The sequence below is a fragment of the Cervus canadensis genome, chromosome X (assembly GCF_019320065.1).
Source record: "Cervus canadensis isolate Bull #8, Minnesota chromosome X, ASM1932006v1, whole genome shotgun sequence".
Lineage (NCBI taxonomy): Eukaryota > Metazoa > Chordata > Mammalia > Artiodactyla > Cervidae > Cervus > Cervus canadensis.
In genome coordinates this window covers 98107792-98122576 of record NC_057419.1, presented here as the reverse complement: position 1 = coordinate 98122576, position 14785 = coordinate 98107792, and the positions used below count along the sequence as shown (strand labels likewise).

Here is a 14785-nt window from a genome sequence, read left to right as displayed (position 1 = left end):
TAAATAGAAGTGGTGAAAGCAGGAATCTTTGTCATGTTCCTAATCTTAAAGGGAAAGCTTTCAGTCTTTCACACTGGCTATACTAGCTGTGGTTTTTCATACATGCCCTTTTCAGGTTAAGGAAATTCCCCTCAGTTCTTAGGTTTTTGTTGAATGGTTTTATCATGAAAAACCATGAAAGGATATTGGATTTTCAGAAGCCCTTTCTGTATCAATAGATCTGATCATGTACTTTCCCCCTTCATTCTGTGTCATGTGGTGTATTATCGATACATTGGCTGATTTTTGTATGTTGACTGATGTAGTGGTATGAATAGCATGTCCCCCAAATTCATGATCCTCTGGGACCTCAGAATGGGACCTTATTTTGAAATTGTGTCTTTGTAGATATAATTAGTTAATATGGGGTCAGACTGGATTAGGGTAGGCCTAAAATCCAATGATGTGTGTCCTGATAAAAAGGTCGTATAGAGACAGTGACCCAGGGGAGATGGCCACGTGACAATGAAGGCAGAGATTGGAGCCATGCAGCTACATGTCAAGTGGCCCCCAGAGTTGCCACAGTCCCTGCAAGCCAGAGCCTCTGGAAGGAACTAACCCTGCCAATAACTCAGTCTTGGTCTTCCAGCCTCCAGAGCTGTGAGGGGATCGGTGTGTCATTTTAGGGCACCTGCTTTGTGGTGCTTTGTTACTGCCACCTAGTACTGTTACTCATACAAGCCCTCACATTTCTAGGATAGGTCACACTTGGTCATAATGAATAATTTTCTTACTATGCTGCTGGATTCAGTTTGCTGGTACTCTGTAGAGGTTCCCTTCCACCCTTTTTCCATATCCTGGCCAGAGGGATTTTCTAGAGGTCCAGCTCTGGGCACCCCTAGTGCCTTGAGGCAGTGACAACCAATTTCTGAACAAGGCCTCTGAAACCTTCCAAGCTGAAGACCCTTTCCTTCCAGCCTTGCCACACCTTTGAGGCCCACATCCCAGCTGTGGCAGGCACCTTTCAGTTCCTTCAGCATACCCCAGTGCCATCTCCCAGTCTCCACACACGTACCTAACCACTGCCCCATCCGTCCGACCACAGTGGGAACATCGCTTCCCCAGGGCAGTCTCCCCAGGTGAGGGGCGTTCTCCCATGCCAGGGTGCTCTGCTGTTTCTCTCTGTAGTCCTCAGCGCACTGCCAATTCCTCACTCAGTGTGTGACTTGCCCCTCCGCAGCAGGGACTGGAGGGTACGGAGCACACCTGGAGCCCCAGACCTGGGCCGTCACACAACAGCTGCTCCCCAGCTGGGACACAGAGCTGTTGGCGGGTGGGCGGGCCCATCTTTCCATGGGGGACCTGCTGGGGAGTGGCACTGGATGTTAATTTGGAAGTCCCGACTTCATTATGGGGGTCAGCTTTAAGTTAGCTTTCTTCTTGAGAAAGTGAAAGGGAAGGGAAGGAATTTCATTTTAAGCTGTTACAAGTTGAGGAGCCTGTGTGGGGAGGATACAGTTCTGGAATTCAGAAAAAGGTCAGGTTGGTGTTTGAGACCGGGGCCCGGTAGCCTGTCAGGTGGAGATGGCAGCCTTGGATGGGAGGGGATGAAGTTACTGAAGGAGTGTAGGTCACGGGTGCAGGGGCCTGGCACAAGGGCCCCTGAAATGCTGCCTGGGGTGGGTAATACAGGAACCCAGTGAAGGGAAGGGAGGGGTCCCAGATGCCAACAGATGAGTGTCAGGGGAGATTAGAGGAAGGGGTGTCTTAGTCAGCTTGGGCAGTTATAACTAAATATCATAGGCTGGGTAGCTATAAACACTACCACATATTTCTCAAAGCTCTGGAAGCTGGAAGTCTAAAATCAGGGTGCCAAAAAATAAAATAAAATAAAATCAGAGTGCCAGCAGAGTTAGTAAGTGGTGAGAGCCCATGTCCTGACTTGTAGAGAGCCATGTTCTTGCTGTATCCTCACACCACCAGAGAAGAAAGGGGCGAACTCTGTCATGTCTCTTCCTAGAAGGGCGCTGTCCCTATTGTCAGAGCTCCACCTTCCTCATCTTCTAATGCAGTCCCACTGGGGATTCAGTTTGACATGGAGATTTTGGGAGGGATACAAACACTCAGTCTGCAGCAGTGGGGAGCTGTGTGGCCTTTGGTGTCTGAATATGTGGAAATCTTGTCCTGCCAGTCTCTTTGGGAGTTGGCCGCCCTCTGTGAAACTTTTGATGTTCTCACATGAGAATCCTCCCCACTGCCTAGGGTCTGCATCTGGTGGTTGAAGAGCCTTCATTAGGCACTGAGCAGCTGGCCTGTAATCATGAAACCTGAGCCATTCTTCAGCCGCCTCCTTCCCAAGGGCTGTGACTCTTGTTTTTCCCTGAGGGTTGAGGATGGCCCTGCCACCACTGCTGTGAGCTGACTCTTGGAGACTTGGAGACCAGTGGGGACCAGTGTCCCAACATAGCTGGCTTCTCTCTGGAACCTTGCTTTGCCCCCATAGAGGGAGGGCTGGCCAGCAGGATCACATCTTCCAGAAGTTTGAGCCTCTCCCCCCATTCCTGCTGGGGTATACGTGGGGCCCTGTCTCGCTGTATCAGCCTGCCAGTTGTGTCACTGTTCATATTGTTTGCTGAACCCAGGGTAGGCAAGGTGTGAGTGGGGGAGCTGGAAGAAAACTCAAGGAGCTGTAGGAACTGCAGACATATTTATTCTCTAATGGTGGCTGTGGTGGCCGTAGCACCAGACATGCTATATTCTTTCATGGTTGACCCAACAGATGCAGCCATAACATAGCTACAAGGGCTTTTCAGGTGGAGCTTATATATATTTACAGAGCAAGAGTGGCCCATGGCCAAATGGGTACATCATGACACACATGCAGAGTGCTCTAAGTTATCTCAGCTGTTACATAACCATGTACTTACAAAACATGGGCTGAGAGCAAGAGTCTGTGGGGTGACATTGCCTGACCACCGCCATCTTAGCTCATTTGCTCTTTACCTACAGTTCCATTCTCACTCTCCTTACCCTCCTCTGTCTCCAGATCTCCAGGTGCCTGCTCTCTGTCCTGGCACAGAGTAGGCACTCATGCTCTACTTCTCCCATGATCCCATTTTCTGATTGGTATTTGTCTTATTTGGAGCTTTAGTAATCAGTTTTCAGGCAACCAATTGGCTTTAACTAAGTTCTGGTTAACACCAGCCCTAAGTAGGTGTCCTCTGCACTCATGCACTTACTGGGTAAGGGGTCTCTGCCCCAGCCTCCAGGCTCCCTTGGTAGGACCAGGTCCGAGTCATTGCCCATCTCAAGGCTCTGCATGGTAGGTGCTGAGGGAGGTTATAATACAAAGGTGCCAAGTAGTCGGTAAGGGGTGCTGAGCCTTGCACAGATTAGCTTTCATTAGATAGTTTATTTAGTTAGTATTTAATCCCCATAGTGAGCCTCTGCAGTATTTCAGGTAAGAAATCTGAGGCGCAGAGAGAAGGTGAGCTACTGGGGGAGGGGCAGGGCTGGGATGATAAATCCCATGCTCCTGCCACCAAGGCCTGTGCCTTGAATCCCTCAACCAGCAGCATCTTCAGTGGGTGCAAAGGGTATTGTTATGAAAAACGTCACCATGCCCCACAGGCAGGACTAGGCTCTAGGCTGCATTGTCCGCAGTGGGTGTTCAGAGAGTCTTCCATCATTCCGTGCTGTTGTTTCCCCACCAGTTGTGTTTGCAGCTCCTATTCTGCACTCTCGGGCGGAGGCATGCTCCCCTGCCCCTTGCTGCCCGCCTGTCCCAGGGCCATGCCAGGACTGCTGAGCAGAACCCCAGGCTCAGGGCTGGGCTCCCCACCTCCTCCCCAGGGGCCAGGTCAGCCTGGCCCCGCGCCTTTCCTCCCTGACCACTGGCTGTGCTTGCTTCTGCACAGAACACACCAGCTCTTGGACAGGAACTGCCCCCACCTGCCCACATCCCACTGCATCCCACGGCCTGGAAATGAGGGCCCCCTGTGTCCTCCCCTGACTGCTGCCGGCTCTGCCCGGCCTGCTCCTATGCCAACTGGCTCCCAGGAAGTCTGTCCATCTGTGTAGATAAGCCCTCCCCAGTCCCTGTCCCCTTCCCCTTGGAGCTGGCTCTGCCATTCCTGTTCCTGGACTGTTTACAGTAAGGCCACCAAGTGCCTTCTTGTCAGTCTCACGAGCTTTTGATGCAGTTGAGTACCCTCTCGTTTTCGAAAGACTCTTCCCTTTTCTCTTTATCCTCCAGTCTCCAGCTGCTATCCTCAGTCTTGTTTGCTCTGCATTCCCTGAATGTTGGCCTTCCTCTGACCTTGACTGCTCTCCTGGCCACGCACACTGGCCCTGAGCCCTGGACCCACACCCCGAGCCACCACCCAGCCCCCTCATTCATGCTGAAGAGCTGTGCATCCTGCTCCCTGAGACAGCTGCATCACCCAAAGCCCAACGCTGTGTTCCTCCTCCAGAAACCATCACAAATTTCACAATTCAGTGCCTTCCAGTCTTTTGACAGTGTTGTGCAGCAGTCACCGCTATCTCATTCCAGAATGCTTCCACAGCCTTAGCTGGAAACCCTGTGCCCACTGGCAGTTGCTCCCCATCCTCCCCTCTCCCCAACCCATGTCAACTGCTAATAACTTTCCATGTGGATTGCCTTCTTCTGGACACTTCATATAAATGGATTCATACTGTGTGTGGTCTTAGGTGCCTGTCTGCTTTCACTTGGCATGATGTTTTTATGGTTCCTCTGTTGTAGCACAAATCAGTACTTCATTCCTTTGTGTAGCTGAGAAATAACCCATTGTAAGCATACAGCACACTTTGTTTCTCCACTCATTCATTGATGGACATTTGGGTTGCTTTCAGCAGTTATTGTGGATATTGCGGCTATGGTTTGTTGCGTACAAGTTTTCATGTGAATACCTGTTTTTAGTTCTGTGGGAGCTAGAATTTCTGGGTCATATGGTAGTTCTATGTTTAACTTTTTGAGGAACTGGCAAATCTTTTTCCAAAGAGACTGCGTAATTTTAACTTTTACCAGCAATGTATTGGGGTTTCAGTTTCTCTATGCCCTGGAGAAGGGCATGGCAACCCCCTCCAGTATTCATGCATACAGAATTCATGGACAGAGGGAGCCTGGTGGGCCACAGTCCATCGGGTCACAAAGAGTTGGACGCGGCCACAGTCCATCGGGTCACAAAGAGTTGGACGCGACTGAGTGACTAACATTTTTACTTTCACTTATTCTTATAACAGATGTGTTTTGGATGTTGACCTCTACAAAGTATAAGCTAATTATGGACCAGATTTTGTTATCAGATTACCAAAGAGTGAGCCATATTGTCTTTTTTGTTATATTTGCATTTTATTTTACTTAAATTACTTAAATAAATCTCACTGAGATTTACAAATTATTATGTACAGAAGTTTTTCAGTAGTACAACTTTTTTATTTAGATAGATGGCAGAAGGTTTTAAAACCCAGTTCACCTTGTATAAGATCCAATTAATCATTTTAAAACTGCTGACAGGTGATAGAAGATTGTTGTGGGTCGAATTATGTTTCCACATAAAAACTATGTGTTAAAGTCCCAACTCCTGGCACCTGTGGCTACAGCCCAGCTTTGAAATAGGGTCTTGGCAAATTAAGTAATTGGGTAATCAGGTTAAAAGAGGAGGTCATCAAACCCGGGTCTCCTGCATTGCGGGCAGATTCTTTACCATCTGAGCCACCAGGGAAGCCCCCCATATTGAATGAGGGTGCGTACTAATCCTTATAAGAAGCGACACTGACCCAAGGAGAGGACCATGTGAAGATGGGCGAGAGGTTAGTGTATCTATAAACCAGGGACATCTTGGGCCACCAGAAGCTGAAGGAGGCAAAGAAGGATCATCTCCAAGAGGGTTCTGAGTGAGCACGGGCCTGCCAGTACCTTGATTTTGGAGTTCCAGCCTTCAGAACTGAAAGAGAAGACATTCCTGTCACTTTAAGCCACTCAGCTGGTGGTACTTTCTTTCAGCAACCATGGGAAACTCATACGAGGATGTAGGAGGCTTATGATACACAGATGAGTCTGAGGCTTTATGAGTGGCCTCTATCTGGCAGCACTAGGAAGAACAGTAAAAATTCACTGAGATGAAGTGACATCTGTCTTTTGTTTTCACAGGCAAAGGGTGGGGGCTATGAAAGTGAAAGTGCCTACCCAAACGCTGAACTCATGTTCCTGGAGATTCACAACATTCACGTCATGAGAGAGTCGCTGCGAAAACTGAAGGAGATTGCATACCCGGCCATCGATGAGGCACGCTGGCTGTCCAACGTGGACGGGACCCACTGGCTAGAGTACATTCGGGTACGGGGAGGGCCCGAGGGCCCGCCTTTCCCCACCCTCTGCTTAAGCCTTCTCTGCGGATGGCCATTGAGCTATCTGTGTCTCTCTTCAGGTGGCTTCCCAGCATTGCAAATGAGTGCATCTTTGCTGTGTGCTTGGGCTTTCATAGTTTGCATGGGCAGCGTCCAAACTGTGGTCTTTGTTGAGGTACTCCTGTGACATAATAGAAAGGGATGATACTTTCCTCACATCAGGTTTTTAAAGTACTTTGTGGCCCTTTGGTAAAGAACCCTATTTACTAGTGTAGTTTTTCCTTAGCGTAAGTTTCCACCCCCCACCTCCACCAGGATACTAATGTTTCCTGCTGCTAAGTCACTTCAGTCGTGTCCGCCTCTATGCGACCCCATAGACGGCAGCCCACCAGGCTCCCCCGTCCCTGGGATTCTCCAGGCAAGAACAATGGAGTGGGTTGCCATTTCCTTCTCTAATGCATGAAAATGAAAAGTGAAAGTGAAGTCGTTCAGTCGTGTCCGACTCTTCGCAAACCCATGGACTGCAGCCCACCAGGCTCCTCCATCCATGGGATTTTCCAGACAGGAATACTGGAGTGGGGTGCCATTGCCTTCTCCGACTAATGTTTCCTAGAGATTCTTAAATTGATTCCATTGTTTGTTTATTGACTTGACCTTCCAGTGTTCTCCACAGAATTATTTTTGCTGTGTTGTTCTTATTGTTGTTCTTTAGTCACTAAGTCTTGTCCAACTCTTTGCAACCCCATGGACTATAGCCCACCAGGCTACTCTGTCCATGGGATTCTCCAGGCAAGAATACTGGAGTGGGTTGCCATGCCCTTCTCCAGGGGATCTTCCCAACTCAGAGATCGAACCCAGGTCTCCTGCATTGGCAGGCGGATTCTTTACCACTAAGCCACCAGGGAACTTTTTGCTGCAATAGAAATTAAATGTTGCCTGATTTAATGTGCCTTCTTTTTTGAAGATGCTTCTTGCTGGGGCAGTAAGAATTGCTGATAAAGTAGAATCCGGGAAGACCTCAGTCGTGGTGCACTGCAGTGATGGCTGGGACCGAACAGCCCAGCTGACGTCTCTGGCCATGCTGATGTTGGACAGTTATTACCGCACCATTAAAGGATTCGAGGCTCTCATAGAAAAGGAGTGGATAAGCTTTGGACATAGGTTTGCACTGGTGAGTTGAGACGGTGAGGTGCACGTTTCACTGTTTGTTGTTCCATCATATGCACATGCATATCACATATCTCATATACACACACACAGATACACATACACAAGGGCTTTGTGCTCTGAGAACTGAATTGCCATAAGAGAATACTGTAGACATCATCATTGTATTAATATGTCTCTGGTAGTGCAGTCTTTGTTTTCCATGTCAGTATGCCTTTTTTTTTTAATTTTAAAAATTGAGGTAAAATTCATATAGCATAGAATCAACCATCTTAAAATATGTAGTTCAGTGGCGTTTAGTGCTTTCACAGTGTTGTGCAACCACCATCTCTCTGTAGTTCCAAAACATTTTCATCACCCCCAAAAGGAAACTCTATACACATTAAGCAGTCATTCCTCATTTCCCTCTCCCTGCCTTTGACACCCACTAATCTGCTTTCCATCTCCCTGAATTTGCCTACTCTAGATTCCTGACATAAGTGGAGTCATACATTATTTGTCTCTCTACGACTGGCTTATATCACTAAGCACAGTGTTTTCAAGGTTTATCCATGTTATAGCATCTATCAAATTTTAACTCCTTTTTGTGGCTGAATTCCATTGTGTGGCTATACTGCATTTTATTTATTTACCTGTTGATGGACATTTGGGTTGTTTCTACCTTTTGGTGAATGATGCTGCTGTGAACACTGGTGTATAAGATTTTACCAGACAAAGTACCACAAGACTGGGTGGCTTAACAGGAATTTATTGTCATCATTCTGGAGGCTGGAAGGCCAAGATCAAGGTTCTGTCAGGATTGGTGGTTCCTGATAGCTCTCTCTCCTTGGCTTGTAGATGGCTGCCTTCTTGCCATGTCTTCACGCTGCCTTTCCTCTGTGCATACACATACCTAGTGTTTCTGTGCCCAGATTTCCTCCGCTTGTCTCAACCATGCCCCTCTACTTATGGCATCCTCACTCTCCCTCCACCCCCTCGCCACTTCTTCTAATAGAATCTACCCCTGGCCAGTCGGAAGCTTGTCTTTCAAGCTTTATCTCAAAAGAGACTTCCTCCAGGACTGTGACTCATGACTTTCCCGCCTAGCTCCCTCTCATAGCCCATCCTGGGATGCTCACTTATTCTATGGACCCACCATACCCATTTCAGACTAGGAAGTTCCAGGCACACTTTTTTTCCTTGTTATTTACAGGTCTTCTCCTGTGACTAGACCACAAGTGAATTATTGATTTATCACAGATGTTGTGTCCCATGTGTCTTGGTACCCCAGGTACCTCTACTGGATACCATCAAACTGCCTGAAATCCTGAGGGCTGGGAGGAGGGATGCCTTGCATGCACTGTAAGAGTTCAGTGCTTGTCTATTAAGGGAAAGAACAAATCTTAAATTGTGAACTGTCAGTGCAAAACTTCCCCATGTGCCTTAAATACAGGGGCAGTTTCCACAAATTATAGAGAAGTACAGAAATAAGGCAATGCATGCAGCTACTCTGGAAAACAGTATGGCAGTGCCTCAAAAATTAAAAATAGAGTTGCCATATGATCCAGCAATTCTGCTTCTGAGTATATACCCCAAGGAAGTGAAAACAAACTCAAACACTTATTTGTACACCCATGTTCATAGCAGCACAATTCACTAATAGCCCAAAGGTGGAAGCAACCCAGTATCCATCGACAAATGAAGGGGTAAACAGAGTGTGGTCTATCCACACAGTGGAATGTTATTTAGCTTTCATAGGGAATGAAATTCTGACACCAGCTACAATGTGAATGAATTATGAGGACATTATGTTAAAGGAAAGAAGCCAGTGCAAAAGGACAAATAGCATGATTCTGTGCATACGAAGTATCTAGAGCAGTCAAATCTGTAGACAAAGGAAGATGAGGGGAGCCAAGGACTGGGGGAGGGGAATAGGGAGTCAGTCAATCATTTGCAAGTGTAGTAACTTTCTTAAATGTCCATAATTGTGAATTATACTAGCTGTTAAGAAAAATCCAGTAAACAAAATAAAACTAACTTCTGGTTATTACTCTAAAAGATCATATGGCTATTAAGAGAATAAAAATGCTTAAATATCAACACTTCAATTCTGTAATGTCCTTCATGTATTAATCCAGACAACTCACTAAAATATTATTTCCTTCTTATAACTCCCTTGTTGAGGTGAGCCTACTCCCAGTAGCTGGGAGTCAGCCAGCTAGTTTTTATTTTGGAACTCCTGGAGACAGATGCTGGTGATATTTGTACAACAGTGTGAATGTACTTAACACCACTAAACTATACACTTAAGATGGTTACAAAGGTAAATTTCACATGCATATTTCACTTACAATTAAAATGTCTTTTTAAAAAAAGAAGGCAGTACACTTCCTCTGAGATGTTCATTGTTGACTTGGTCATTTGTTTTTCTGTCTTTCCTAGTAGTGGTTTCATAGGCCCAGTATTTGTCACTCTTCCTGTGTGGTGATTGCCTTGTATCTTCATAACTTTCTCATCCTTTTGCTTAGTCACCAAGTTACTTGAAGTTTCTGTTAGAATGCTCACTCCTGGGTGGTCTTTTCAGTTGACATTTCCAGTGTTGTTTCAGTCCTGTTTAATGTGTTTGAAATTATCTTTTACCTTTTAACATGAATCTATTAACATCTTCAAAAATATGTAAAAGTATGACATACAATGCTGGATGTCAGTTATATCTTAAAACTGGAAGAATAAAAATTGAGAGATACTACCCTGGCCTGCTGTGAGGACCCCCATTCGCATTTCAAGAGTGAGATTTTGAGGTTGTCTGAGTCATGCAGCATTGGCTTAAGCTTGTAGATTGTTAATTGTTATTTTGATTCTCAGACTTTCTGACATTTGTGAAAAATGGGGGAGAAAAACTACACTTGTGGAGAAAATGACCATCATAATGTGCTGTGTGAGCTGCTAATTGCCATCCCAGGCTGACAAGGAGCACTCAGTGTGGTGGCTGGGGTTGACCCCGTCACTTGGAGTGTAAAGTTGACTGGCCATTTGCTTATAACTTGTTGATCTCAACTATATTAAAGCAAAATTATAAAACAATCAACATGTAAACTGAAATTTTGTTTCCTAAAAGTAATGGAAGTCAATTCAGTGCAATGAACATTTCTGAGAGCCTTTTATGTGCCAGGAATTCTGTTGGGCCTTGGGACATATAAAAGAGACATGCTCCTTGCCATTAGGCAATTTAAAGTGACTTCTGAGAGGACCATGACATACATTAAATTGTTTAACCTCTTGATTCTCTTCAGCGAGTGGGCCATGGCAATGACAACCATGCAGATGCTGACCGATCCCCTATATTCCTTCAGTTTATTGACTGTGTCTGGCAAATGACGAGACAGGTGAGAGGTTTCAAGTCCATATCTGACCTTTATATCCTGATCCAAACATAATCTTAAAGTTGAAGACAAACTTTAATTTCATGTTCAAAGTGAAGATTGTGTGTGTATTAAATATGACCCCTTTTGTTATTTAACTCAGTTTGATTCTAATGACTTAGAAATATAACTATAAAATTGGAAACAACCTACTTTATACCAAAAGGTGCTTTTGTTGTGCATATGGTTTTTTGTCGGTCATACTGTCCAGCAGCTGCCCCTGCCCTCCATCCTACTCTTTCTTTCACCTGCCCCCTCTGTCAGGGTGAGCAGATGCTGGAAGATTCCCAGGTGTTGGAAATAGGGATGTGACTGAACAAAGGGGCGGAGACCAGGGAATCCAGGGCCCTCCATACCCAGCCCCAGGCCACAACCCCTCCCACCCCTCAGTGTGGAGGGAAGGGAGTGTCCCAGGACCAGGGGCAGATGGGAGGCTGCCAAGTGTCCTGTCATTCATTACCTATGCAGGGGCCCCCTTCCCCAAGCTACTCGGCCAGAAGACCTGTGCTGTTTCTTCCCTCATCTCCAACATCAGAACCTGAGCTTAGGATCTGATCCTCATAGGATGTGGTGCCAGAGCAATGAACCTGGAATCAGAGTCAGAGAGCGAGGCCAGTGCACCAAAGAGAGAAAAAGGAGGGAAACAGAAATAGAGGCAGAGATGTGGTGAGAGGGACTGAGGGGAGGGAGAGAGTAAGCAAAAGACAGAGCCCTCCCAAGTACCTGCTTGGATGGGATCATGGGGAAGGGAGGATGGTAAAGCATGGCCTGGGCTCTCGCCTTCCTGTTGAGCTGGAGGTCTGGCCTTGGCTGCTTTAGGCATGTGGGGAGGACTGTCTCCTAGCAAAGATGCGCTTGCTTGAGCCCCAGCCCTGGAGACCCTTCTTTGGGGTGTGTGTGCTGCTTAAAAGTCCCCCAGGTGCTTCTGAGAGGACCAGTAACCCCGACAAGTGATTCCCGGTGCAGTCCTGAGGCCAGTAGCCTCAGCCTCCCGGGTACTGAGAGATGCAGGTTTTCAGGCCCTGCCCCAGACCTGTGACACTGGGTGGCAGGCAGCACTCTGTTTCAGAAGCCCTCCAGGGATTCTGCTCAACTTTCATGGTGCACACAGATCCCCTGGAAGTCTTACCAAAACACAGTTCTAATTCGTGGGTCCAAGGAAGAGCCTGAGACTCTGCATTTCCAACAAGCTCCCAGGCTGTGCTGCTAGAGTAGCAGGGATGACGAGAGAATGGCAATTCGAGAAAAACTGCAGTGGGGTGGTGTTCTAAGCAGCCAAAGTAGATTTCACAGAGTCCTCAGGCCCTCCCTTAGAACAGCATACTGAGGTTGATTGTTTTAAAACTAGCTTCCCCAAGCTGACTGGGCTCTTGCCTTATCTATGTGCCAGTTCCCAGCTGATTCAAAGCACCCAATTAGCTAGAGGGCTGGGGCATGGAAAGAGGGCTTGTCTCAGAGGTAGGCACCCGATGGTATGAGTAACAAGTAACGACAAACACATACTCAAAAGGCATGGAGGCTGGCCTGAAGTCTGACTGTTTTGTAGTGCCATGTACTTGCTGTTTGTATTGATGCCAAGTCAGCAACAAAAGTAGATGATGGTTACATTCAGGTTGAGACTAGAAGGTATGAACTACATTTAGAAAAAGTACATAAAATGGTTGAACACAGAAGATAATTCTGATGTTTCTGAAGAGATCAACCCAAATTTTGTAAATGTGAAGTAGCTTATTCCTCCCAAAAGCCTAGACAAAGAGTGTGTGAGAGACATCTTCAAACTGACTTCCATTATTCATATTGCTTAGTACCTATTTTCATGTCTAATCTATATAATTTTTGTAATGTTTACTGGATTTTTAAGAAAATGAGGGGTTTGGGTTAGAAGATTTCAGATGCCTCTTAAGATTCCGTCCATGAAATTTGTATAATTAATTTCTTTTAAAATAACATTGTTAGAATGAGACACACTAATGATCAGTCTAAAGTCACAAGTGATCTAAAGTGATCTAAAGTCACAAGTGAATGAGGTATGCAGCTTGTTAGAAAAGTTGCATTAATGTGACAAGATTAACTTATTTTTAGGTTTCCTACTGCTAAATCAGCTATGTCAGTGTAATGTTTTTAGACACCTCAGAATAAAATGAGCTAGTCTGTGTGCACAAACTGATATGAAAGGAATTGAGGGAAAAAGTAATTGAAGGACTGTAGACAGCAGTCTCGGAGAAGGCAATGGCACCCCACTCCAGTACTCTTACCTGGAAAATCCCATGGACGGAGGAGCCTGGTAGGCTGCAGTCCATGGGGTCGCTAGGAGTCAGACACAACCGAGCAATTTCACTTTCACTTTTTACTTTCATGCATTGGAGAAGGAAATGGCAACCCACTCCAATGTTCTTGCCTGGAGAATCCCAGAGACAGGGGAGCCTGGTGGGCTGCCGTCTATGGGGTCACACAGAGTCAGACACGACTTAAGCGACTTAGCAGCAGCAGCAGACAACAGTCTCAAAGACATTCTGCAATAACCCCAGTTGAACAGACTTTTTTACCCTTTTGGACCAGTTTAATCATTGTTGATGTTTTTGTCCTTCAAGAGGTGCAGAGACCACACTTTTTAAAGTATATGGTATAGCTTCCAGAAGAGGCCAAAACAACTGTGAATCCCAGAGGCTTACTCTTTTGTTTGTTATCACTCTAGAGGTCGGTACTTCCACTGATGAAATGTTTCCCACCACTGTGCCCTTTGGAAATGAAGAGCACTCCTGAGCTAACCTGAGTAGATGTGGGTGCTGAAGGGCATGGGCTGAGCCCACCCACCCTGACCTCCCACACCTGCTCCCCACCCACTTGACCAGAGTAAGGCTTGTGGTTGGTGGCGACAGAACACCCTGAACCAAGTTCCCAGATCCAGATTGCGGGCTCAGGGTTAGGAATAAAGACTCATATGACTTCAAAAATATGTCAGTAGAAGCTCTGCTGTGCTATTGGTAAATGTATATTTTTAAATGTTTGAAAATGAAATACAGGCCTTCCATTTTTATCCTTTATTTAATAAAGCTTCAGAATATACATAACTTATATTTTGCTTAAAATTCATAAATTTCTTGGTGCCAATAACTTAATAGAATGTAACCAAGCTTCATGGAAAAATATTAGGAAGAATTGACAAAATGTACTTGGCCTTTTAAAAGATAGCCATTTGGAACGTGAGGCCATTTATAGAGTTGCAAGGAGCAACCTTAAAGACTGAGACAGGATTAACCAGGAGCTATATTTAACATTTTGGCCTGATTTATTTGATTTAGTTCATCATTGATTTAGTTCCTCTAAGAACATAGAACAATATCCATAGCTAGTTTCCAGAGGTTTCTAAAGAAGTGATATTTTGATGGGGCTCTCTAGAAGAGAGTTGTGTGTTTCTCTGAGAGCAGTCCTTAATGTAGAAAGAGGCAAGTCTTAATATAGGGCAGCTGAGCAGAACTTCTGCTTGCCTAGTGAGGAAGATAACAAATTTTGATGGAGTCTGGGCAGTCCTGTGTTGACCATTGTTTCTAATTGAGAAGCTTGTCTCTGGCCTAGTAAAGTACTAAAGATAAGCTTCAAAAATAAACTTTCTATCGGTGACCCTGGTTGTCACTCTACAGATGACATAATTAGTTGCGATAGTGTGCAAACATCTCTGATTAGGGAATAGATCTTTAAAGTACACTTGACACACAAAAATATGCTGGGTAGTTCTATTTGGTTTTGTTCTAACTGGCCTTGTTTCATTGAATAGGTGATGAATATTTCAGTATGTTTTTAAATTAGAATTCTGGTACAAGGTCAGCTCCCAGTACATACCTATTGCTAGGACTATTGTTACCATTTGC

The 14785-nt window shown here is 45.6% G+C and overlaps 1 protein-coding gene across 5 annotated transcripts in view; it reads left to right on the top strand.

The window, feature by feature from the left end:
• The window catches only part of MTMR1 (myotubularin related protein 1), a 60174-nt gene that overhangs the window by 35682 nt on the left and 9707 nt on the right, over nt 1-14785 (top strand). For all 5 annotated transcript variants that reach the window (XM_043458717.1, XM_043458718.1, XM_043458719.1 and 2 more), the window contains 3 exons: nt 6152-6337; nt 7313-7519; nt 10788-10880. In XM_043458717.1, the coding sequence (XP_043314652.1) occupies nt 6152-6337; nt 7313-7519; nt 10788-10880 (486 nt within the window). The remainder of the gene's footprint in view (nt 1-6151; nt 6338-7312; nt 7520-10787; nt 10881-14785) is intronic.